The sequence below is a fragment of the Dermochelys coriacea genome, chromosome 1 (assembly GCF_009764565.3).
Source record: "Dermochelys coriacea isolate rDerCor1 chromosome 1, rDerCor1.pri.v4, whole genome shotgun sequence".
Taxonomy (NCBI): Eukaryota; Metazoa; Chordata; order Testudines; family Dermochelyidae; genus Dermochelys; species Dermochelys coriacea.
Genome location: NC_050068.2, coordinates 191,900,015 through 191,927,230, shown reverse-complemented (window position 1 = coordinate 191,927,230; position 27,216 = coordinate 191,900,015). Strand labels below are relative to the sequence as shown.

Below are 27,216 nucleotides of genomic sequence, written 5' to 3'. Positions count from 1 at the left end.
CTCCTTGATTTTGTAGCTCATGGCCTTCCTCCAAAAGAGATGGCCACAGTGTCCAGCCATTCATGTCTATGCTGAATTAAATGTTGTCTTCAGGAATGAAAGGGGCTCAAAACTACTTCAGGCATATGCCATCTAGTGGTGAAGTGTAGTATGCTTCTTCCAACAATACGGTAGCAAAACCAAGTTATAACTCTATTTTGGAACATTCTAAGACAGTGGCTTCTCAACCTTTCCAGGCTACTGTACCCCTTTCAGGAGTCTGATTTGTCTTGCATACCCCCAAGTTTCACCTCACTTGATCTACTTGCTTACAAAATCAGACACAGATGTCACAGTACACGGTTACTGAAAAATGGCTTACTTTCTCATTTTTACCATATAATTATAAAATAAATTGATTGTAAAATAACTATTGATCTATATACTATACACTGAAATGTAAGTACAATATAAACAAGTTATTGCACGGAAGGTGCAGTTAAGTCAGTTAAGTCATGGCTACACATAGTTAATACATGTTTAGCATACTGAGCACGTGCCCATTCTCCTTAAGATCTGTCTGGAAATTATAAGCTGTAGCTGACTTGTAGGAGCACTAACTTTTTCATCCACATAACATTTTTTTTCTCTTCCAGATGAACTTGGTTTACACAACCTCTGCCTTCTCCAAATTTTATAAACAGTCCATTGTTTCCGATGTCAGGTAAAACTCAATGCAGTGTGTGTGCATGTCTTTGTCAGGTGTGATGATGATGCTTGAACGCCGTAATCCTGGGGAATGTAGTTCACCATACAAACTAAATTTTGTGTGAAATTCACTCAGAGTTGTTTGGTTCTGCCTGGTCCATGCACACATTTGCACTGATAAAACTAAATCTGTTTAAACTCAGTTAAACCAGTGCCACTTCGTGCGTGGTTACACTTAAACCCAGCTAGGGGTTAGCTAATGCTGTACAACCATCTTAAGCCCATAAAGGTGTCTAAACAGGTTTCTGGCTGGTGAATCTTGCCCATATGCTCAGGGTTTAGCTGATCGCCATATTTGGGGTCGGGAAGGAATTTTCCTCCAGGGCAGATTGGAGAGGCCCTGGAGGTTTTTCGCCTTCCTCTGTAGCATGGGGCATGGTTGACTTGAGGGAGGCTTCTCTGCTCCTTGAAGTCTTTAAACCATGATTTAAGGACTTCAATAGCTCAGACATAGGTGAGGTTTTTCATAGGAGTGGGTGGGTGAGATTCTGTGGCCTGCGCTGTGCAGGAGGTTGGACTAGATGATCAGAATGGTCCCTTCTGACCTTAGTATCTATGAATCTATGAATTATACCAGTGCAAATTTCTGTGTAGACAAAGATCAAGGGTTTGGAACTTGTGGGCGGGCTTGTGGGGAAGCGAAACCATCATGAACTGAAATCTTGGTTGCCACTTGAAACTAAAGAGGTGAATTTACCCTACTGATTTAGTTAACCGATGCAAAAGGGTCCGTATACACTGTTTTATATCCATTTGAACTAGGCTTACTTTAGTTTAGTTTGTCTGTTAGAAATTGGTTTAAGCTAACTTGAAATAAGCGTCTGTTAAACTGAACTGGTGTCTACCTGGGGATTTGCACCAGTTGAACGAAATAAACTAATAGTTTGTCTATTGGTGTAGTTTAAAGCAGTACAACCCCTTAGCTCTGGTCTGCACTACAGAGTTAAGTCATCACAAGGCAGCTTACATTGACCTAAATCTGTAAGCGTCTACACTAAAATGTTGCACCCGCTATGTCAACTTAACTCCAGCTCTGTGAGAGATGTAGCGCTTGGGTTGACCTGGTTAGGTCAATGCAGTGTTAGTGTAGACACTGTGTTGCTTACATCGACTTGATGGCTTTCAGAAGCCTTCCCACACCCCCATGCTGACAATTAAATTGGTAAAGTGCTCCTGCTGATACCGGGAGCATAGCATGGACATGCAAAAGCCATTTTATTACTGTGGTGGTTGTACATTGATGTAACTTAGATTGACATAATTTTGTAGTGTAGACATACCCTTAGTGTGGATGCAGTTACACTGCTATAAAGATATTTTATATTGATATAGCTATTCCTGTAGGGGAAAGAGAATGAACCTTGCCTGCACTGAAAAGAGTCTGCCAATATAGCTGTATGAGAAAACTCTCTAGCGCAGATTCAGCTTATTCCAGCAAAAGAGTTGTTTTACCAACTTAGAATTATACCAGTTCCCTGAAAAAAACATTCTACACTGACAAAATGACACTTTTTGCCAGAATATCTCCATCTACACTAGGGCTTTTGCTGGAATAGCTTTAGCTGTATGAGGTGCGATAAAAATAAATAAGTAAATTCTTTTTTATTTATTTTAACACACTCTTAACTGACACAGTTGTGCCAGAAAAACTTTTTAATATATAGACCAGATTTAATTATACTAGTAAGGTACCTTTCTACCAGTATAACTCTGTCCCAGCTTGGGCTTGTATCAGTTTAACTAAGTTGGTGGTAAAACCACACCCCAGCCACATAGTTATATTGATATAACTTTAAAATGTAGACCAGGCTTCAGACAGAAGATAGATAGAGGCTCAGTGCTCTTATGAAACCTAAAGATAGGATTAAATAGTAGTAGAAACTGTTTTAGGATACCACAAAGTGGTTGTTCAAGGATAACATTATGGGAGAGATGATCTTTCCTTCATTCCTACTTCATTCCTTAGGGAACCAAGCCAACTCCAAATCAGGTGGAAAGATTTCCATTTGTCTCAATAGAAGGTGGGGGCCCTCTGAAAGTTACTCTAATAGTTTATGATCTCAAATCGTGTCTTCTGAAGAGAGAGTGAGACTGCCCAGTGTGTCAAAACAATGTACCCAGATATAAAATGGGAACCATACTCTTCTAAATCACTATCCAGAAGCCCATGTAAATGTCCAGTTTGAGGAACATTGCAATATGACAGAATATATGTGTACATTTAATTTCAGTAACAACAACAATGGAGGCCTTCTTATTCATTTTTGGATCGTATTTGTGGTACCTCAGGCTAAAGGCCAAGTGTTCTGCGAGGACTGTGTGGCTGCCATTTTAAAGGACTCTGTTCAGACAAGTATCATCAACCGGACCTCAGTGGGAAGCCTTCAAGGGCTTGCAGTCGACATGGACTCCATTGTATTGAGTGGTCAGTATTTGTATATGTCTTCATCCTTAATGAATTACTTCATGTATTAGAAGTTTGTTATCCTAGAATAGCAACTGTTATAAAACTACCAGGTCTCCTATCCCCAGCCCCACTATTAATTTACGATAAAAGCAAAAAGCTACATCAAGGTCCCATTTCAGGTGGAAGATGAACCGAAGCACTGAATCCCAAGGCTCCTCAACTTTGGGAAGGTTTGAATTCAGTTTAATTTGTTGGCACCATAAGAGTGAACTTCCTGATTTTGTAAGACACAAATCCCAGTCCCACACTAACATTAGTTCAATCTGTTTGCCTTTAATCTAAGGGTTGTTGGTTTTTTAAGAACAAAGGCAAAGGACCATGCTTTTTTGGTGAGGACCTTTCTCATCTATGTTTGCCTAGAAAGGGGACTGTGCCCTGATTGTGGAAGGCGGTGAGAGACTTCTGATGTGACTGATGACCCAGGAAGTTCCTATCCTGTATTAAGGGCCTGATCTTGAAGGTGCTGAGCATGCTCAACTCCTACTGCCTTCAGTGGCAGTTGAGTGCTCAGCAGCTCACGCAGTTGGGGGCCTTTTAGATTTTAGTGAGGACAAGGACACAGGTGATGCATCGTTCAGTGCATTCACTGATGACATTGCCCTAAATCAGATTACAACATGTGCTAGTTGAGCAGTGTGGGCCCCTAAGATCTAACACAAAACTGTGTGTTCTGCCTCCATAGTGGCCAGATAGCACACTCTGCAGGTGTGTAGCCTGAGAAGCAAATAGGGTTTCTGATAATCAGCAATTGGACAGGTTATAGGATGCATCGGATTTTCTCAGTGTTGAATCTCCCTTAAAACTGTGAGAGCTGGAATTACTAAAATTATATGAATTTATTCCACAGAATTCTCACTGCTCTTTCTCTGCTCAGCCTATTCAGGCATCAGACACTGTCAGCAGAGTATTATGAAACTGATCGCTGAAATATGTAAAGTGTAGTCATTACTAAGTTTATATGGATTTGGCTAGATTTAAATATTAGATTTTTTGAATTCCATGTAAAATATGAGCAGGTTCACTTCAATTTCTTTTCCAGTGCAGCTGGGCTTCGATCAGATTATTCTTCAACAACTGGAACAGGTAATTTTGGTGGTGGTTGTTGTTTGTTTTGTTTCAATATTCACTATGTTTTATTCCCTTGTAATGAGATGTGCATTTGCTCAGTTTTGTTCTACAAGGGTAAAATTCAGCCGTGGCATGTATGTGCGGAACTGCCATTGCAGTCAATGGGGAGTCCTGCTTGTGCCCAAGCACAGAATCTGTCTCTGAAAATATTGTTTGATGGTATTTTGATAGACATCACAAACCAGTATCGATATATGCTTTATAATTATATCTGTGTGAAACTCCAGGGGCTTAGGTTTTTGGGGTGTATTATTGTCCTCCACTTTGTTCCCTCTGAAATTACATAATGAGTTTAGTGTCTGAATGAATCCCATAACTTAAAGCAAAAGTTGCTCAAAACTGCTTAGTTTTTCCTGACCTTAGGGGTTGACACCATGCAGATCCTCACTTGGTTTCACACTCTTGCCATAAATCGGAGTTGCTTGAAACTCAGATCTCATTTGCTAAAATGTTCATGTACTTGATTGTTTCTTGGATTCATTCTAGGCCATAGCAGCAGTTGGCACGGGGGATCTACAGAGTTCTTTCTACATGCTTTTTTAAGTATGTAAAGGAGACATTTATGGGACTGAAATAGTACAAGATGTGTGTTCCAACTCCATGGTAATGGCAATAACATGAAGATCAGATCTTGCATTAATTTAGTCCTGTATGTGACTCCTCTAGATGGGAAAAGAGGGAGGGGAGAAGGAAAAAGAGGACCATTTGTTACAAACAGATGTTTGAGATTCTCTCTCCTAAACATGAATGGAAAAGATGACATCACGTTCTAGTCCTCCTCTGTCCACACGATACACTCACTGTGTATGTGAGAGCAATTGGTAATTGGTATCTAAAAGAAGCTAGATACTGGAATACCATGGGGCTGCAGGTGAACATTGAAATTAATTTGCCAGAGTGGTCTAGGAAAACTTGCATTGGTGCTATCTTGTTTCATGCCTGACTTCAGTTAGTTATTGAAATGATTTACTTTCACAATTACTAAAATAACCCACAAAATTACTATAGTCAAATGAAATTAATAAAAATTAATTGTTAGCAAAGCTGATCTTGTACTGGGGGCAGTGGGTGGAATGAACATCTGTTATGAATCAAAAACTGATTTTTGGTGACTAATAACTGCACTAATTCTGAAAAAAAAATCAACTATGTGAGAGAGAAATTGAGTTTATGTTGAAGGTATGTGACATTTATGTTGTTCAATCATTGATGTGAATAAATATTTCAAGAATATTCACGGACATTTGAAAGCCTCAGAAATATCTGCTTTTTCCTGCATTGACTCACCACTGATTAGTCTCTCAGCTCTAATAATTTACACTTTTGCAAAGAAGACTTGTTGGCAACCTTGCTAGGAGCTTGCTGCTACTCGTCATGTTAAGAGAAATATTTAATTTGGTTTACCAGTTGCAACATAGTAATACAGCTGCTTTTGGGTTCACCCACAGATGCATTCACAAATATTCCAGTAATATTTTCATTGATGTTTCAAGGGGGTAACTATCTGAGCTGAGGAAAATGTACCCTTTTCATTTGTAAAGATTGAGGTAATTATCTTGTGTGGGCCCAATTCTTTTGTATTCACACCTTCCCCCTCTTTCCTTCTAAAGAATTGTGCTAAGAGTTTCAGGTATGAATAAATTGAAAATCCCAAAGATTTTTGAATTGAAACTAAGGGCTTGACAGTAACATAAACTGGATCATCTTAACTTAAATTAAAGTTTGCAAACTTCAGTGGTACTTTCCAATGAGCTTTGTTCAAATTTCAATTTTTGTCATAAACTGAAACCAGACAAGTTATATATGTGATTTGGGGCTTTCTTGGGAATGTTGCACTAAACCCTAATAATTTGTATTATTTGCGTTGTAGACTTGCCGGCAGAATTGTTAGTCTGTTTCTTTTAACACATAAAAGAGCAATATCTAAGCAGATGGACACTTCAGTTCAGAAACCTTAATGACAGCAATACAACAGTGCACTTTAGATGTTCTGAAGCTTAGAAATCAATGGTGCACAGTGGAGACCAGAAATCTCACGGATTTCTGCCTTGTGGCTGGGCAAACTTTTCACAATGAACCATTAGAATTTACCTCTTCTTTCTGTTGACCCGTGAACCCTTGTGTATGTCAAATGTATCATGCAAATAGCAGCTTTTCAAAATGACAGTACTTCTAGTGCAAATGCTTCTTCAAATATTTATTCATGTTGGCATGCACCATGCTTTTATTCTCTCCTAATTTTCTTGTGGCTATAACGGTCTTTAATCATAGACTTGTGGATAAATGAGGCTTTAAAAGCCAGTGGGATATATTGGCATATTCTGTTCACAAGAAACTTTATGAATACACTTGTTACATTTGCCCATCTTGTTTCACTCTCCTTCTCCCCCACCCAATCCCGACTTGACTAGGTTCAGTGAGTCAATATTAATGTTGAAAATGTGGTATTTCTACAGGAACAAATTGCATATATGATCTATATGCAGATCGTCTGCATCGGCACTTTCCACTAGACATCACTGCTACCTCAGGGAGAATTATTTGTTATTTCAAATTGATTGCATTAGTGGGCCATCTAATTCGTCTCTCTATAGCATCTATTCACATTGAAGCAGATAACTGCATCACTGACTCACTGACCATTTATGACTCCTTGATGCCAATCAAAAGTAAGATACTCTACCGGTATGTATATATTTAAATGAGAATTCTTTGGTTCTGCAAGCTTTTCATGAGGTTTTTTGTGTTTTTACTTTTTAGTTTAAGTACTCACTAAGTTTTGTGTTTTGTACAAATGATGATAATGAACTTCATTATCTTACATGAAGAAATGAGTGGAAAAACTGGTCTTGCTAATGAAAAGGCATTTGGAAAATGGTAAATTATTAACTTAGATGCAAAAATGTGAAAATATGCAGCTTGTTATTGGACAGAATTTCTATTTCCTTTCAGGAAGCATGAGTAGACTGGAAGAAATTTAAAAATTTCATCCTTTGAATAAATTAGGAGATGACAAGAAACTTTGCTTTCTTGTGTGAAAACTGATAGCCTTGCATTGCTCTAAAAACTGCTAGCTTGGTTCTGCTGACAATACTCCAGTTCCACTGCATGATCTTTTCTCAGCTGTCCTATGGTTTTCAAGTGAAAGTAATATTTGTATTTTAAGGATTGTACAGTTTATACCTTATTTAAAAGTTTGAGTACTTGAATTTTTGTAGCTGGAGAGAGTTGGTGATCAGAGTTTTTTTGGAGGGTCAGACAGATATTTTTGTTCTGTGTTTGTATGGTACCTAGCACAATGGGTTCTTGTGCCCTGATTGGGTCCACTGGATACTATTAGAATAATAATATAGAGTACAGGAGTAATATGGGCAGTGTCAGCTTCTCCCACTCTGCTCTGCTCAAGTGATTCAACTCTGACCTGGAGGGAACACTAGTACAGATGGAAAGCTTAGTTTTGTAGCCCTTTAAATCCCTTTTTCCTGCCCAGTAAAAGGGTGGAGGATTTTGTATTCTGAATACCCATCCTCTGGAAACTTTACTGAGATCACTGGCTCAGTTCATACAGGCTACCAGACCACTATTAGTGGCAACATCCTTGTTACACTTTTTTCTGTAAGTGAACTGTGAAAGGCCAATACAACTTCCCCGAGCCAGCCAGACTGTGAACGGCTTCAGAATGTAAATGGTTTGGTTCTTAGAAAGATGATAAGACTATTTGTTTTTCTTACTGGTTTTGTCATTTGTACTCTTGTGTGTCTCACTAACCAATGTAAGAGTTCAGGGAAATGGTGTCAAGCTGCCTGGAGTCAGAAGGGCGAAAGCATCCTAAAAGTGTAAGAGTGTGTGTGTGTGTGTGTGGGGGGGGGGGGGAAACCACCAGAGCCTGAACCTTGGCCCCCCCCGTCATGCTGCCCTTTTCCCCTGAGGCCCCACCCTCCCACTCACTTGTCTCCACCCCCACACCCCAGGTGCTCGCCTTACAGCTGGTACCCTGTCTGGAGTGGCTCATGACCGAGTGTGCCTACCTCAGGGCATACTCTCAGAAAAGAAGGCAGACCCTCCAAACTTGATGAGTTCTGTAATTAGATTTCACCAAGCCAGTAACAAATGTGAACGTCTGGATCACTATAGCAGTCTTACCATGGAGTCACAGATAGACTGGAGAAGTCTAAGGGGACTATCTTGCCACCCAGACAAACTGGACTTAGTGGTAAATGGCCACTTTAACAAAAAGTCACACCATATTCAGGTTGCTTCCAAGAGACCAATCACTTACCCCAGATCAGTTGATACTCTAGAAGATCCTACACCAAAGACAATACCAGTAGCCAGTCCTGTAATAAATTTATTTAAAGGTTTATTAACTAGAAAAAAGGACTGACTTATTTACAGGTTAAAGTAAGAGTGACAGAGTTGTAGTGATCTGTCTATCCAAAGTGTCTTTCAGGGCGCACCCAGGAAGCAGCCGCTGGGGATTTCTGAGTTCAGTTTAGAATCTCTGACACTTCAGCGTTCAAACAACCAAAAAGATGCAGTTTCCTCTTGTCCGAGATTTTTATTCTCTTCCCTCAGAATTTATGATGATGGGTTGAGTTCATGCTCACTTCTCCTCTTCGTGGGTTGCAGAGGGGAGCAATCAACAGTCCTTTGGTCCACAATGGTTTGAATGGTGTCTATGCGCCTTCTTCCGTTGGGCAGGAGATAACCACTCCTGTGGCAAACTAGTATTTCACACTTTGGTAATGCTTCTCTCCTGATTGTGGGGTTTACAATTTCAGAACAAACACTTAAATATTACCTTATAATTTTTAAATTATAAGTGAGATTGATACATGAAGCAACATACAAGCATTTCATAGAGTCTAAACACTAAATACATTCTTTAGAGACTAATATCTGTTTTGAGCAAAACTCACATACAGGTGATCTGGCCTGGTCTCCGGCTATGAGGTTGTCAGTTCTGAGCTAATGCCTGTAGCCTGTGCAAGTGTTGGCATTTGGCCTGCCAGCATCACAAATGGTACCTGTCCTCTCCCCCCTGCCCATGGGCCTGCTAGGGTGCCCACTCTAGGCTTTAGGTCAGTGGGATTTAACTTAATTCAGCAAATTTTTATCTTTGTTTCATAAGGCGAGTCCAGGATACTGGCTTCTGTCATACCCAGTTCTTAAAATATTATTTTCTTGGCAAACATTTCAATAGTGTCAATATGAATAAAAAAAAATCTTATTTCTGTGGCAGAAAATCTAACCTACCTGGATAGATAAGAACTTAATTTGAGCCATTCTGCTCTTTGTGTCTTTAAAAATCCAGAGGGAATCAAAAATGTCAGCACTGCCTGAGGGAGGAAAAGGAAGAGACCTTAGGGGATTAAGTGACATGTCCCCAATCTCTGTCAGTCAGTCGGAGTGAGGAAGAAGGGGGAGGAACTGTTATGGAGAATGTCTGGTGATCGCATAAATGACTGAGACATTTGGTGGCAAAATGGTCAAGCAGCTGAACAGAAGAGATGGGGAGCTGAATCAAATGATGACAAGAAAGGAAGGAGAGCTGGGATGTTTAACGAATAAGAAAAGGAATTTAGGAAACTTTCCCAGCACCAGCTTTGTTTATGGCTGCAGCTGAGATGAGTCCTGTGAAGTCTCTGAATGACTCGTTCAGCTTTGAGTTCCATAGAACAGCAGACTTTGGCAATTATATTTAGTTTGAAAGCAAGATTTGAGGGCTGGAAATGTGAGTAAGACTAGAATATGAAAGGGCATATGTATCACTAGAAGTTGTGGGGATCAAATGTGTGTGTTGCTCTTTGAAATGCCAACAGAGTTGACGGGCCAGATTTCTGAGGAGTGTCCTTTTATAACTAAAAAGAATAATATGGTGCAGCTGATCAGAAGTACTTGTGCATTGTCTGGTTTATTTTCAGTATTAAAATGGAAAACCCCCAAACACCTCCCCGCCCCCGCTAAAAGCAATAGTAGCAAACCATGAGCTAGCTTCACTGTTTGCTGACCAGAAAATAGTATGAAAGCACATGTCCTTCTAGAACAGGGGTGGGCAAACTTTTTGGCCTGAGGGCCACATCAGGTTTCCAAAATTGTATGGAGGGCCGGTTAGGGGAGGCTGTGTCTCTCCAAACAGCCAGGCATGGCCCGGCCCCTGCCTCCTATCCGACACCCCACACCCCCCGCTTCTCACCCCCTGATGGCACCCCTGGGGCTCCTATCCTATTCACCACTCCCTGTCCCCTGACCACCCCTGGACCTCCCTGCTGCCCCTCCAATCCCCCCCCCCTTTCCTGACTTGCCCCCCAGGACCCCTGCCCCATCCAAAACCCCCTTCTCCCTGTCCCCTGACTGCCCCCCCACCACCCCATCTAACCCCTCCTCTCCTTTCTGACTGCCCCCCCAGGACCCCGCCCCATCCAACCCCCCTGTTCCCTGCCCTCTGACTGCCCCGCCCCCTATCCCCACCCCCGCCCCCTGACCACCACCCCCAACTCCCCTGCCCTCTATCCAACCCCCCCGCCTCCTTACCACACTGCCTGGAGCACTGGTGACTGGCGGTGCTACAGCCGTGCCCGCCAGAGCACTGGGTCGGGCTTTGGCTTTGCAACTGTGCTGCCCGGCCGCCCAGAGCATTGCGCCGGTGGCACGGCGCACTGAGGCTGCAGGGGAGGAAGGACAGCGGGGGAGGGCCAGGGGCTAGCCTCTTGGGCCAGGAGCTCAGGGGCCAGGCAGGAGGGTCCCACAGGTTGGATGTGGCCCGCGGGCCGTAGTTTGCCCAACTCTGTTCTAGAGGCCAGATCAGTGATTTTAAAGTAGAGTTTGGACGGAAGATGACTTTATAAACTTGGTTGTCCGTGGAAACTTTGCACATTTTAATAACAAGATTGATGTGCTTTTAATAACAATACTATTCATGTGTCACTGTTTTCCCCTTTAGAATTTGTGAACCAACCATCTCATTAATGTCATTTGTTTCCACAAATAACCTGATGCTGGTAACGTTTAAGTCAACAAAAATACAGCAACTGAAAGAAGTTCACGGGTACTTTGAGGTCATTACACAAGAAAGTAAGTTATTATTTAAATGAATTTGTATTTTTCATGGAATTTGTATTTTCCACTCAAACCCCATCGGCTGACTAATGAATTTGGATAACTCCTGATCAGTTTCTTTTAGTCCTTCTTTCTCTTCTACCTCTTATATCATCTCAATCTCTCTCTCATGTGCTTCAGCACCCACTTCTCTCTCTTCTGAATTTTTTTTTTTATCATGCTGACTCCCAGCATGATAAAATTTCCCTATTTTTTTTCCCCTTCCTGTGGTCATGCTTGTTTGGATTATCTATTGTTAAGTGAAGCAGTCTTGGAAGTACATTTGAAAACAACTTGACTGAACTTGTATTTCAAACTAATCACAAGTCCTATACTCCAATATGCCAGTAGATGGAGTTGTTGTGTTAACTGAGTGACTGTCTATGCCGACCTCACTGCCTTTGAGCAGGCTGGCGATTTGAACCAGGGGGACCCTGCGGAAAAGCCCCAGTGTCTAGCTCCCTTGCTGGGTCTCAAGGCCATAGACTCTGTCAGCCAGAAGGGTGGGGAGGTGGACATGCTCCCACTCCTGACCCCAACCTATATTTTTGTGTGGAGTTTCCTGGGTCAGGCCCCTCGGACCCCCAGTGGGAGCGGAAGGTGATGGTCAATGGGGAGACGTTCCTGGGGTGGCAAGATCCTGAGACAGAGAGAACTGTTGTCAGGCCCTGGGTGGTGCAGCTTCAGATGCTGAGGGGCTGGGTGAGCTGTGTGAGGGTCCCAGGAATGAAGCCCCTCGCTCTGTCTATGGCCCAGATCCCTGTGCATACCCAGGAGGGGTGGGGCTGGCTGGTCGTTGGGGTTTTCCAAGATACCAGCTGCGAGACCCTCCTTGAGGAGTGACTGTGTCTCTTTGGGACAGGATCCAGGCCCTGATCCTGTAAGGGCCAAGGGTTTGAATTTGAATCGAGGGAACCAATCGGCGGAGAGGGAAATGGTCAGTGAAAATGCAGATGACCTGGCTGGCAGCGGGGAGGAGCTGCTAGGCTTAGGCTACCTGCCTGCCTGTAACCAGACCCCTGGGGCTGGCTGGGACAGAGAGATGCTCCCTGCCCCCTTGCACACCAGAGCGGGGGCTCACACTGGCTCTGATGTAGTGAGGGAAGCAGCGAGCTCGCTGCCTACCCCCGCTGGGACAGCAAAGGCAGCGCTGAGCACAGTGGGAGCTGAGACTCCAGTTGAGTGGGGGGAGACACAGGCAGGGCAGGGTATCAGTTGGGAGTGGCAAGGTGCTTGGTAAGGAAAGTTTGGATGAGCCTAGGCAGCCTTATGAGCTGATGGCTTTGTCTAGTCAGCAGTGTGGGAAGGCGAGGAGAGTGGAAGATGAGTGTCCCTGTACCTTACCTGTTAGCTGGGTGGAGAATTGTGACAGTGAAGGAAATATGCCTGTGTCTGTCAGGGGTATTGACTTGCCTATGGCGGGAGCTACCCTGATCTCCAAGCAGTTGTCTGTGAACAGCTTTGTGTGCTGGGACAAGGGGATTGAGATCCCAAGCTGTGTGTCTGGTAAAGGATAAAGTGTGTCCGGGTCTTCTTTGTCTGTGGAGCAGACAGAAGGGGCCTTTCAGCCTGTGATGGTTGAGAATAGTGCAGTTGTCTCAGAGTTGGTTCTGGATTCAACTAAAGCCCAGGAAGGGAATGGTTCTAAGTTTGTGTCTGCTAGGGAGAATGGCACTGTAACTAGGTCGCATCCAGTTAGTGTCTATGTAAAATCCCAGAGACCAGACAATTCTGGTGCTTGTATTTGCCTGTTGTTGGGAAAGGGTGTAGCAACTCTGTCTAATCAGGGTGAGATCCTAGCCAGGGCACAAGGAGAGCAGAAAGGTGATTTGATTGTGTTACCTACTGAGGGTATGGAAAAATGTCTATAAATAAGGCACACAAGTGTAAACTATTCCTCCCATTCACAGCTTCCTGTTAAGAACACTGCAGGCAGCTTTTCAGGATCACAGTGTAGTACTATGGGTAGGACAAGAAGTTGCTGCAGATTTTTGACCAACTGAAGGGCCACTGTCCATTTATAAACATAAACAAATCCTGTGTTTGGACATGTTATTTTAATTAATCATGTTTATAAGAGGAATGCTTAAGAGGCAACCAGGAATGGGGCCCCATTGTGCTAGGTGCTGTACAAATACAGTGCACTAGACAGTCTCTGCCCCCAAAGAGCTCATAATATAAATGAGACAGACACAGGGTAGGGGAAATGGGTATAATGGACAAGTAGAGTGAATGATATGATGGTGGCAAACATGTTGGTGCCACAATTTTATTCTTGGCTTGTGGGGTATGAGTTGGGGGAGTAAGGAGGGGACAAGTTACATGAAAAGGAAACTGAAAAGAGAGGGGATGTTGCAGGGGCAGGTATGGCGTGAAGCTGAGGTGAAGAGATGGTGAGGGAGGGGTTGGAGCAAACAGCCAATCAGCACAGGGCAGAGCAAATGCAGTCTCTGAGATCATTAGCATTCCTGGGTCCCTGCTTTAGCACTTGTGCAGCTGCTCCGACAGGCTGGAGTCTGACTGGCAATACTAAGGCTGAAGGTGTTGAGTACTAAAGTATTCAGCATTAAAGCTGAATTTTGTTGTTTAACTCTTCATATCTTGTTTACATTTTAAATTTCTCTGTTTGGGCAATGAATATAGACAAGCAGGTTTTAGACCTTTGTAAGTAATCCATTTCTTTTCAATTTCTCTTTGAGATTAAGAGGTGACTTCATCAGGCTAAAAGTACTTGCTTGGGGAACAGAAATGTGATGAAAAAGGGCTCTACGATCTAGCAGATGAAGGTCTAACTTAGTCCAATGGCTGGAAGCTGAAGCTAGACAAACATAGAGTGGAAATAAGTGCAAATTTTTAATATTGAAGATGTTTAACCATTGGAACAACTTACTGAAGGTCCTGGTGGATTCTCCTGCAATAGCAATTTTGGAAATCAAGATATGCTTTAGTTCAAACAGTTATTATTTTGAGAAGTTCCTAATGCCTGTGTTATATAGGCGATCAGACAATATAATTTCAGTGGTCCTTCTGGGCTTTATAAAACAGATTCTCATGCACTACTACAATGCAGATGTGTTTTGGTTGCAAATATACTAATTGGTAATATTTTAGATCCGTATAACAGAGTGATTAAACTTTTAAAAAGTAAACTTTCAGACATAAACTCACTGTGTGGGGTTTTTTTTGTTTTGTTTTTTTTTTACAAACACAAAATACAGCTCATCAGTTTGACAAGGTCTTGTAAAATGCCTTCTGTGAGCCACCTCTACGTTTGAGCTGCAGTGTGTTGGCTTGAGGTTGTTAGTTGGCAGCTGTTGAGGACTGAACAGTTAATGTGATCTGGTGACTTTCTTGTTTTGGGAGAGACATGGAGTGGATTTTCTGAGGCAGCATTCTTGGAGCTTGCCAGTTCGGTGTCTGCATTTTCAGTGCCACTCTGCTGCTACTATTTTTATACAGCTCTGGCCTCTGATTTTTTGTGGGTGGGCCAGAACAGAACATTTAAGTTGTCCTGTTGTGTACCAAAGGACAGAAACTAACTTAGACACTTATCCAACAGGCTCCAAAACTGGGATATTTAAAATAATGTGAAACCTCACCAAAATATTTCTCTTTTTAGAATGTGGAAAAACAATATTGACAAAAGAGAAAACTGGCTTTGAGGGGCGAATTGTGAGTCCATATTATCCAAGCTACTATCCTCCAAAATGCATTTGTACGTGGAATTTTCAGGTAATGTCTGTTCTTCTTTAGGCATTTTGCATAATTTAGGCAACAGAATCCTTAGAGCAGGCCAAAGGGAGGCTTTTGCTAGGTAGTGACGTGCTTTCTGAGAAATGGGATAGTCATCTTGTAGAATGGTTATTGCTGAATACATGCAATGCACTGGCACCTCTAGAAAGTAACCACTGAAAGGCCTAACAGAAAGTAGCATCTTGAAACAGACAAGCAGATCTGCAATAACAGTGGCTGCGAATTTTACTTGAAAAGCCAGGAGATTAAATCAGATTTATTTGTTAACAAGAATTATTCATAAAATGCTTAGACATAAATAATTTAAAATGTGCATGTGTGAAGTCACTTGTGTAACAGAAAGTGTGTTCTGTCTGCTGCCATTCACCTGGGATGTGGGGCCAGATTCTAAGTGCTCAGCATTCATGCAGCTGATATCACATTTTCCACCAGAGCAGGGGTGAAAGTAAAATACAGCTCTTACTGGTACAGGTCCCACTCTCCCGAAGGGGCGGGGCCTCAGGAGGAAGGGGCAGGGCCAGGAGTGGAAATAAGTTACATTTCTTACCGGGACGGTCCAAACACAAGCAACCCTCCTCTCTTACATACTTCATGGATCCCTATTATTGCATAAAAAATAAAGCTACTATTACTACTATCAGTACTGGCTGTAATAAAACTTTACTATTGGAATAAGCCTGAAAACTCACTGTCACATTTTTCTCCTTGTCCTCCCTCCTTCTCCTCCAGCCAGGCTGCCGACGGGGCTAGGCTCCCCGTTCCCCTGACCCCTGCACTCAGCAGGGTTTGCAGGGGCTCCCCTCTAGCTTGTAGCAGGGAGCAGGAGGACTGGCTGAGGGAGAAGCCTCCCCAGGTAGCCTGCTGCGTCCATAAGAACAGTTTAAATTTAGCTGTTCATTCTGCGGTCTGAACCGCGGATTCGGGGCGATTTCTGGCTTCCTTGTTAATTTCACTCAAGGTTGTTGGGGTGGAGGTACCAAAGCCTGGGCAGTTCTTTTCTGCCCCCTGGATGAGGCGATCTTCAATAATATAATACACAAAAAATACAATCAAAATCAGGAACAATTTCCAAGTTCAAATCTATCCTATTCCCTCCCCAGCAGAGGATTATGGTTGTGATGTCCAAACTGCTTGCAGATCCTCTTTGAAATGTTACTGTTTTTAAAAAAAAACAAAAAAAAAAAACCAAAAAAAAACAACAAGGAGAACATGGGAAGATGTGTTCAGATGATCGGGGTTTATTTTGGGCAAAGCAATTTTGGTAAAACAACTAAAGATCCACAAGGAAAGCAAATAGCCCCATGGACAAAACCACAAAGGGACTGAAGGGGAAAACTGGATATTCCAGAAAACTATTGTGCCTCCTTTGAAAGAAATAGTAGTTTTCATTCCACCCTCTTTATATATTGAATTAAACACCTGAAATGTTCTTAGGACATAGGGGCTCAGGTCTCTTTTTGTTTTGTGGGTGTCGGTGTCCTGCAGAGTGCGGAGGCTGAAATTGACAAAACTTTCTCTAAGTATCTTGTATATTTCATGGCAGCTATTCTAGTTGTCCTTCATTCACCCCGGTCTTCCCCTTCTAATAGCCACCCATTGGTGTGCCCCCTGCACACTTTTATGTGCCTGGGAGGGAGATTAAACAATCCTTGATATCTGACTTGCTAGATCTAATAGCTAAATCTAAATCTACTCTTATTCCAGGTATGTTCTAAATGTATATGTCCAGTATGGATGGATCTCTCAGAAAAGATAGCTCTTCAGTGTAGGAATTGGACCAACAGCCCCACCAGGGGCAAGATGCCATTAAACAGAAGTTCCTGAGGCATTAGCTGCAAGTTTGCCCGTACACTACTGCATCTTTTTTTACCGGTACTCTGTACCGGACCGTACTGGCTTACTTTCACCTCTGCACCAGAGTTAAGCACCTCTCATTTTAATGCATAAGGCAAGATTTTTCAACACCTTAGCATCCAACACTCACTTTGCTGCCTAAAGAGAAGCTCAGCTCTTTTGGAAAATCTGGCCCCCGGTGCTAATGTATACAAATATAAAGCAATGCAAAACAGTGTGAAGTGCAGTGACACCTGTCCACAAGCTATGTGTAGACAGTGTTTGCCTTCTGATCATCTCAACTCCAAACAGTTCAGCCAGTCTTCTAAAACATCTCAGACTGATTCTGCACAGTCTTTACTTGTGTTGAAGAGGTGGCTGATAAATGCAGGTAACAAATGTTGCAAAATACTAGGTACCTTTTTGGATGGTCATTTAATAAAAGTGGAGTCTTGTGTACACCTTGAATTGTAGTAATATTACTTTGAACGCCTCTGTGTTCTCCTCTCATATCCATGGATCTGCAGGCACTCTTCGTGCATAGTACATTTCAGGATTCATAGTGACAAGTCCTAGTTATTTGTGATGTCAGTGAATAGTCACTTCACCAGGAAAAGAGACTGAGTCTGTAGCTTGGAGATTACAGCAGTCATGGGTGGGGGAGACCCATGTTCAAGTCCCTGCTCCAGTCATATTAATTATTTATACAAAGTGAAACTGCTTCAACTGGAGAGTGTGGGAATGCCTACTCTTAGAGGTGGAGTGTAATTCCCAGCTTGAGGAGACGTACCTGCATTAGCTCGATCAGAGCTAGTGCACTAAAAAGAGTATAGCTGTGGCAGTATGAGGGGCCATCCACCCTGAGTACTTGTCTGAGACACGTACTCAGGGCAGCATGTCACTGTGGCTATGCTCTATTTTTAGTGTATTAGTTCTGTCAGAACTAGCCTGGGTATCTTTCCTCAAGCTGGGAATTATGCCCATAGCTCAAACTGTAGACAGCCTGAGGGAACAAATCCCACATGATAGATGTGCAGTCTCCTGGTTTAACTCACAACTGGAAGGTGCTCAAATACTACCATCATGAGCATGATATAAAAACCTGTGTAGAATAGAATAGAGAGACCCATGCCAGAATATCTCATAGCTCAGTGACTAAGGCATTCTTCTCAAATGTGGGAAACACAAGTTAAAATCCCTTCTCCACCTCAGGTACAGGGGGCAATTGAATCCAGGTCTCCCACATCCTCAGTTAGTGCCCTATCCCCTGGGCTAAAGATTATAAGGAGGCCAGTGGAACCACCACCTCCTCTTCCTCCCCCTCCCCCACTTTGTGACTCCATCCTGAAAAATTGAAATGTTTTGGTAATACTGAAATATAACTATACATTTCAACATTACTGGTATATTTTGAATTTTTTGGTTTGGTTGAAACTATTCAGTAAATTCACTAATAGTTTTGCTGCTACTGAAATTGCATTTTTCGATCATTAAAATATTGGCAAAATTTTTTTCACCCAGTTCTGGTTGTCAGTTTTTTAACATGGGCAAAACATTTTGCCCTAGTTTTTGTTCTCTGAAACCGCTGAAATATTTTGCCAGAAATATTTAGCCTGTATCAGACTTCCAGCACAGAAAACTTCAGCCCACACACAGTTTAGGTTTGAAGTTGTAAGCAACTGAAAACTGGATCTTAGTATAGGAAGTATTGGGCTCAGGTTATTACAAAGAAAATAGCTGGTTTAAAAATAAAACAACCAAAAAAAAAAGATTCAAAATGTTGCACTTGTTTCACTGTGTAGACAGACCAATTTCCACATTTTTTTGGGAAAACTTTGGTCACTTTTCTAAGTATTTTAGAACTTTTTTTTCATTTTAACTATCATTATTTGTATTGTGGTAATGCCTAGCAGTCCCCATCATAGACGAGGTCCCCATTGTGCTAAGCGCTGCACAAACACAACTACAAAATGGCCCCTGCCCCAAAGAGTTTACAATCTAAGGATCAGCCAGCAGATGGATACAGACAAACTGGGGAGCACAAGGAATCAATGAGACAATATTGGTCAGCATGACAGCTAGTGTTCTCGGTACACCAGCAGCCTAACTATTGTCCAGCATGAATGTGGGGAGGAGTTTATCTAGAGGAAAAAGAGAGTTCTATCATGAGAGCTGCAGGGACACTAGACTCTGTGCTTTACCAGAGAACTAAAGAATGATCTCCAGCTTGTAAGTCCCTTCCTTTGCATTCTGCAATGTATCCTGGTCCCTTCTGGAAAATGGAAGCCCAACAACTCTGTTTAACTAACCTTGTACCCTTGGAACTTGTTAAGGTATTAGGGAACAAACAAAGAGCGAGTCAGTGTAGATAGCAGGAGGGCATCAAAGGAAATGATGGTGGAGTAGCATTGTATATCAATGATGAGGGTAGAATGTAAAGAAATAAGAAGCGATGTGATGGATAAGACAGAGTCCGTCTGGGCAAAAATTACATTGAGGAAGACAACTAGTAAAGCCTCTCCTACGATAGTGCTTTGGGTGTGCTATAGACCTCCGGGATCTAATTTGGATATGGATAGAGCCCTTTTTAATGTCTTTAATAAAGTAAATACTAATGGAAACTGCGTGATCATGGGAGACTTTAACTTCCCAGATATAGACTGGAGGACCAGTGCTAGTAATAATAATAGGGCTCAGATTTTCCTAGATGCGATAGCTGATGGATTCCTTCATCAAGTAGTTGCTGAACCGACTAGAGGGGATGCCATTTTAGATTTAAATTTTGGTGAGTAGCGAGGACCTCATAGAAGAAATGGTTGTAGGGGACAATCTTGGCTCAAGTGATCATGAGCTAATTCAGTTCAAACTAAATGGAAGGATTAACAAAAATAAATCTGCAACTAGGGTTTTTGATTTCAAAAGGGCTGACTTTCAAAAATTAAGGAAATTAGTTAGGGAAGTGGATTGGACTGAAGAACTTATGGATCTAAAGGTAGAGGAGGCCTGGGATTACTTTAAATCAAAGCTGCAGAAGCTATCGGAAGCCTGTATCCCAAGAAAGGGGAAAAAATTCATAGGAAGGAGTTGTAGATCAAGCTGGATGAGCAAACATCTTAGAGAGGTGATTAAGAAGAAGCAGAAAGCATACAGGGAGTGGAAGATGGGAGGGATCAGCAAGGAAATCTACCTAATTGAGGTCAGAACATGTAGGGATAAAGTGAGACAGGCTAAAAGTCGAGTAAAGTTGGACCTTGCAAAGGGAATTAAAACCAATAGTAAAAGGGTCTATAGCCATATAAATAAGAAGAAAACTAAGAAAGAAGAAGTGGGGCTGCTTAACACTGAGGATGGAGTGGAGATTAAAGATAATCTAGCCATGGCCCAATATCTAAACAAATACTTTGCCTCAGTCTTTAATAAGGCTAAAGAGGATCTTAGGGATAATGGTAGCATGACAAATGGGAATGAGGATATAGAGGTAGATATTACCATATCTGAGGTAGAAGCGAAACTGAAACAGCTTAATGGGACTAAATCGGGGGGCCCAGATAATCTTCATCCAAGAATATTAAAGGAATTGGCACCTGAAATTGCAAGCCCATTAGCAAGAATTTTTAATGAATCTGTAAACTCAGGAGTAGTACCGAATGATTGGAGAATTGCTAATATAGTTCCTATTTTTAAGAAAGGGAAAAAAAGTGATCCGGGTAACTACAGGCCAGTTAGTTTGACATCTGTAGTATGCAAGGTCCTGGAAAAAATTTTGAAGGAGAAATTAGTTAAGGACATTGAAGTCAATGGTAAATGGGACAAAATACAACATGGTTTTACAAAAGGTAGATCGTGCCAAACCAACCTAATCTCCTTTTTTGAAAAAGTAACAGATTTTTTAGATAAAGGAAATGCAGTGGATCTAATTTACCTAGATTTCAGTAAGGCATTTGATACCGTGCCACATGGGGAATTATTAGTTAAATTGGAGAAGATGGGGATCAATATGAACATCAAAAGGTGGATAAGGAATTGGTTAAAGGGGAGACTGCAACGGGTCCTACTGAAAGGCGAACTGTCAGGTTGGAGGGAGGTTACCAGTGGAGTTCCTCAGGAATCGGTTTTGGGACCAATCTTATTTAATCTTTTTATTACTGACCTTGGCACAAAAAGTGGGAGTGTGCTAATAAAGTTTGCAGATGATACAAAGCTGGGAGGTATTGCCAATTCAGAGAAGGATCGGGATATTATACAGGAGGAGCTGGATGACCTTGTAAACTGGAGTAATAGTAATAGGATGAAATTTAATAGTGAGAAGTATAAGGTTATGCATTTAGGGATTAATAACAAGAATTTTATTTGTAAGTTGGGGACGCATCAATTAGAAGTAACGGAAGAGGAGAAGGACCTTGGAGCATTGGTTGATCATAGGATGACTATGAGCTGCCAATGTGATATGGCTGTGAAAAAAGCTAAGGCGGTTTTGGGATGCATCAGGAGAGGTATTTCCAGTAGGGATAAGGAGGTTTTAGTACCATTATACAAGGCACTGGTGAGACCTCACCTAGAATACTGTGTGCAGTTCTGGTCTCCCATGTTTAAAAAGGATGAATTCAAACTGGAGCAGGTACAGAGAAGGGCTACTAGGATGATCCGAGGAATGGAAAACTTGTCTTATGAAAGGAGACTTAAGGAGCTCGGCTTGTTTAGCCTAACTAAAAGAAGGTTGAGGGGAAATATGATTGCTCTCTATAAATATATCAGAGGGATAAATACAGGAGAGGGAGAGGAATTATTTAAGCTCAGCACCAATGTGGACACAAGAACAAATGGGTATAAACTGGCTACCAGGAAGTTTAGACTTGAAATCAGACGAAGGTTTTTAACCATCAGAGGAGTGAAGTTTTGGAATAGCCTTCCAAGGGAAGCAATGGGGGCAAAAGATCTATCTGGTTTTAAGATTCTACTTGATAAGTTTATGGAGGAAATGGTATGATGGGATAATGGGATTTTGGTAAGTAATTGATCTTTAAATATTCAGGGTAAATAGGCCAAATCCCCTGAGGTGGGATATTAGATGGATGGGATCTGAGTTACCCAGGAAAGAATTTTCTGTAGTATCTGGCTGGTGAATCTTGCCCATATGCTCAGGGTTTAGCTGATTGCCATATTTGGGGTTGGGAAGGAATTTTCCTCCAGGGCAGATTGGAGAGGCCCTGGAGGTTTTTCGCCTTCCTCTGTAGCATGGGGCATGGTTGACTTGAGGGAGGCTTCTCTGCTCCTTGAAGTCTTTAAACCATGATTTAAGGACTTCAATAGCTCAGACATAGGTGAGGTTTTTCATAGGAGTGGGTGGGTGAGATTCTGTGGCCTGCGCTGTGCAGGAGGTCGGACTAGATGATCAGAATGGTCCCTTCTGACCTTAGTATCTATGAATCTATGAATCTATGAAATAACTAAGAGCAGTGATCTACACAGCAATAGTGTATTAAAAGTGGTGACAAATTTTGAATTGGATGAGGAAGTAAGGTGAAGAGATTCAGAATGGGAAGTAGCTGCTCTTTTTTTGGTGGTAGGATTTTGAGTAGCTTGGGAGCAGGGTTCATGTGGAAGAGCCAAAATATAGATATAGCTTAAATTTGTTAGTTTCTAAGGTGCCACAAGTACTCCTTTTCTTTTGCGAATACAGACTAACACAGCTGCTACTTTGAAACCAGAGATAAGTTGAACTCTCTAGAGATAGAGTGGAGGAAATCCATCGAGAGTTAATAGTTTTGATGTGGGAGGAAAGAGTCAAAACCAAACAAAAGCTTTCAAACGTGTATTGAGGAGGACAATGGTGTTTTTTCACGGTGATGGGAGGGAGTTAAGATTTTTTCCACATTGGTCTTGAGCTGTTAGGATACTTAAGCAGAGGAGAGATGTGAGCCTCAATAGAAAGCGTGGAAACAACTGGGAACTTTGGTAAATGCAGTATTGGTAGAGTGGAAAGGGATGGAAACCTAAAGTGAGTTAAAGGAGAGAAAATCAAAGCGTCAGAAAGAGCCATCAATCACACTCACGGAGTTGGGGGGGGAGGGAAGGAGTAACTCACTGAAGAGGCAGGAGTTAGTGGTGTTTTTATGTGCATATTAGAATGTTCAAACTGAAGTCAGCAAAAAGTGAGAAAGCAAATAAAATGAAGTACTGCATTGTGAATAGTGAAAAAGAACTGCATATATAGATAACGTGGAGGAGATAAGTAAGGGAGCTAGAGAACCAGGCAAGGAATAAGAGATAAAGGGAACAGATTGAGTGGCTGTTATATTGTTGGAAACTAGACAAGAAAATTTGGAATGACCAAGTATGAAGGGAGAAGAACTGGAGCTATAGTGAACTGGCTCCAGACTGCTGAGGGGACATGCTTGTCCCCTACTATTCTTAACTCAAAAGGCCATTCACAACATACACAGGAATTGCTTTTTGGTATGTAGGAACTAACTTTAGCCAAGCACTGTCAGTGCTGTACTGTGCAAATGCTGTGCGTGTGGCCACATTATACTTCTCTCATCAGTAAAAGATAGGGATGAGATCATGACTACTAGCTTCTAGTCACTTGCCTTCTGTTCCTGTAAAATGGAACCTCTTTTGATTACATATGTCTGTGATATCCTTAGGCATAATCTGGGTTTTAAAATGCTTTGAAATCCTCTGGATGCAATGTGCTACCTAAAAGCATGATGTTATGGAGAACTCAGTATGTACTTCAGTGTCTTAGCTGTCAGTCAGCCATGGCTGTCTGCCCCTGCACTAATGAAGCTGGAATAGCCAGAGATCTTTGATCTCAGTTTGAAAGCCGCATTCCATATATGGTCAGAAGATAAAAGGATTGTTTGCTTAAGAGGGATGGAAAGCCTGCAGCTGCACCTGGCCTTTGCCAACCTGAGTTTTTGCTGGCAGCTGAAAAACCATCAGGCCTGCTCAGGTGCTCTCTGTTGAGCTGTGCAAGCCAGTGCTTCCCTGTAGCTTGGTATCCCAAGAGCATAATAATTGTTAAGACAAATCTAAAGATTTTAATTCCCTGTGTGCACAAAATGTTTTTACCAGCTTTCCTGCTTGTATGCTACAGACTCCTCAAAAGAGCCTGGGTATAGCACTGAAGTTTCATAACTACACTATCAGTGAGAAGAGCATCAAGGCCTGTGAGTGGGGATGGTGGAGAATTAATGAACACATGTAAGTATTTCCACATGGTTATTAAACTAGGAATTGTCGGTACATTCATTCATGCTACTGAGGGATCTTGGTTAAGTAATTCTTAGAAAAAGGGGGAAGAAGAGAGATTCAGCAACAAACATAGCATCTGTAACATGCCGCTTTGTTTGGAATGATTTGTATAACTATAAACCTAAAATCAGATATTTTTCTAATTAAAAGAACAGCTGGGCTGAAGAGAAGGGCACTCTCTCTCTCTCTCTCCCCTCATGTAAGAGATAGGAATGGGAGAATGTTATGAAGACAGATGTCCTGTGAACCATGCAAAATAGCTTTGGGTTCACTGGGTTAATCAAACTGAATTTTTTGTACAACTTCTTAACCTGTAATTTAATTTCATGATTGCTCAAAAGAGATATTGAATCTTATTGGAGTCTAGTGAAAGCATATCAGGTAACATGAGGACTTTATTAGGGAAGGTGTGGTTCTTCTGTCCCTATCCCCATCCCCTACCCAAAGTGCTAAGCTGGCATAGTTGGGTGCCCTGTGTGTGGTACATTTACTATGTACCTGTCATTAGAATATTGCTGATTCTTTAGTTTTTCCCCACAGGCTCTTTGCATCCATTTGTCACTCTGTTGCGGGGTTTTTTTTGTTTGTTTGTTTTTACCTTTCCCTTCACTCTTTACTTGTTGGGTTCCCCCCTCTCCCCCACCCCCTCAATCTTGCTTTACTGGAACATCAAATCCAGTTAGCTGTTAACTCAAACTTTAACTTCTGAACCTGCTTTGGAAACTAGTCCAAGTTTGGGCCTACTTGAGGATATGAAAAGTTCACTAGCTAGAAAAAATGCCTTCCCATTGTTATAATCCTATACAGTTAAGTATTTAAATGAGAGGCTCAACCTCCTTCTGAAGCTTCTGGCATTGACTTTTTATGGAAGCTGGTTACTGTACTACATGGACACTAAGTACTTCCCATATCAAATAGACATCCGGAGGACTTCATTTTTTCCTGAACTAGTTATAGAGTACCTGTGAAATTCCCCAGGGTACAATTTGGACTGTTGAACAGCTGTGTCCCCCTCAATTCTCCAGACTGGGGTGCCTTTTACACTGCTTTGCTGTGAATAACCACTCCTGGTCTGCTCACACGCAGCCACCATCATGTAAATTACTTCCAGCTATACAGTATGAGTGCTATATCCTACCACTCTTGTATTACACTGCAGAGCAGCACCAGCAAATTCCCAGTCCTAGACTTCCCCCAGCAATGTGTGTCTTGTACTGCCCAGCTCCCTCCTGAACAACACAACCTCATAGAAAGTCCATCATTTTATTAATAGAAAATGATATATGCACAAATACAGTTATTTTAAATGGAGTTTCCCAAACACTTCAGTCTGATCACACTGGTTTAGATAAAAAAATAAAACAAGTTTATTAACTACAGAAAGATAGATTTTTAAATGATTACAAGTAATGAGGCGCAAAAGTCAGAATTGGTTACAAGAAAATAAAAAGGTTTCAGAGTAGCAGCCGTGTTAGTCTGTATCCGCGAAAAGAACAGAAGGACTTGTGGCACCTTAGAGACTAACAAATTTATTTGAGCATAAGCTTTCGTGAGCTACAGCTCACTTCATCTAGTCTCTAAGGTGCCATAAGTACTCCTGTTCTTTTTAAGAAAATAAAAAGTAAACCACAAACTAATATCCAACGTAAGCTAAATGAATTCAAAGCAAAGGTCTCTCTCACCACATGCTTCAGGAGTCTTACTGGCTGGAGTCCTTTCAGCCAGGATCCCTCCTCCAGTTCCATGTTACTTGCCTTGTCTTTTAGAAGGTGTTGATGCAGTGAGAAAGGGGGGAGTATTTTGGGGCATCTGTTCCCCTTACTTATAGTTCTCTTTTTCTTTGAAAATCTCCTCCAGTTGAGGTTCAGGAGACCAAGTCTGTGGGGACAGGAACCTCTGGCTATTTCCTTGCCAAAATGTAGATTTCTTGCCCACATCCTTTTTTCCTGCCAAAGAATGGTCTCTTAACCAGGTGATAGTCGATTTGATTTTGTTGACACCTGTCTGAGGCATCAGTTTGCCTTTCGTCTCTGAGGAACTGGTTTGTGCCTGCTTTTCTAAACTTGGAACGTGTCTCAGCAGTGTCATAGAGTAGAATTTTATAACTTTACATACAATGTTGTCAAACATATTTTACAGGACAGTAATGATCAGCAAAGTATGAGTTTTCAAATTATACCTCACAAGGCATACTTTGTGCAAAACTGTAAAAAGGGTCAACATAGGGATACAGATTGTCACAGTACCTTGAAGGATTTAGGATGTAAGAAGACTTCTGGGACGATTTCATATCCAATGTGATATCTGAAAAAGAAGCTGGGGTGGGCCTTTATTAGTGGGAATCTCTCCATGAAGAACCTCTTTTAAAATAATTATGGTCCAGCTGCTTGCCTTCTGATTCACAGGATTTTTTTTTTAAAGTATGGCCCATGGTAACTTTATTTTAGTGGTTTAATTTTCGAATGTGAGGACTGGGATCATATTCCTGATCTTGGTAACCTGGTGATATTACAGCTAGGGCTGGGTCAAATTTTCCATTGAAACTGCTTTTCAAAGGAAAACCAGGTGTTTAACTAAACAAACTTTTGCAGCAAGTGTCTGCTTGCATAGAAAACTTTGCGTGTTTTGCCAAAAACTGAAAAATTTTCAGTTTTTCAATGCAAGGTTGGGTGGTTTTTCTGTTTTTTTTCTGGGGTCAAAATAGCCCACAGGAGGGAAAATAAATGCACTTTTGACCAGTTCTAATGACAGCGTTAACTATGTTGGGTGAATCTGGTTAAAACGCTGCTGGAGACTGGCATGGTTTTGAGGATTGGAGTAAGGCCTTGGAATATACTGTAGCTGTGAGCAGCTAGTAGGGAGGAATTAGACGTCTAATAAACCTCCTGTTGTGTGCGCATTCTGGCAGGCCCTCTCTTGCTGTGGGGGATGTT

The 27,216-nt window shown here is 41.8% G+C and overlaps 1 protein-coding gene across 1 annotated transcript in view; it reads left to right on the top strand.

Annotated features, from left to right (window-relative positions):
- The window catches only part of TMPRSS7 (transmembrane serine protease 7), a 69,125-nt gene that overhangs the window by 25,937 nt on the left and 15,972 nt on the right, over window positions 1-27,216 (top strand). The window contains exons 2-8 of the mRNA XM_043510395.1: window positions 636-703; window positions 2,979-3,172; window positions 4,259-4,297; window positions 6,799-7,027; window positions 11,286-11,416; window positions 15,060-15,172; window positions 24,126-24,232. Of these exons, the coding sequence (XP_043366330.1) occupies window positions 636-703; window positions 2,979-3,172; window positions 4,259-4,297; window positions 6,799-7,027; window positions 11,286-11,416; window positions 15,060-15,172; window positions 24,126-24,232 (881 nt within the window). The remainder of the gene's footprint in view (window positions 1-635; window positions 704-2,978; window positions 3,173-4,258; window positions 4,298-6,798; window positions 7,028-11,285; window positions 11,417-15,059; window positions 15,173-24,125; window positions 24,233-27,216) is intronic.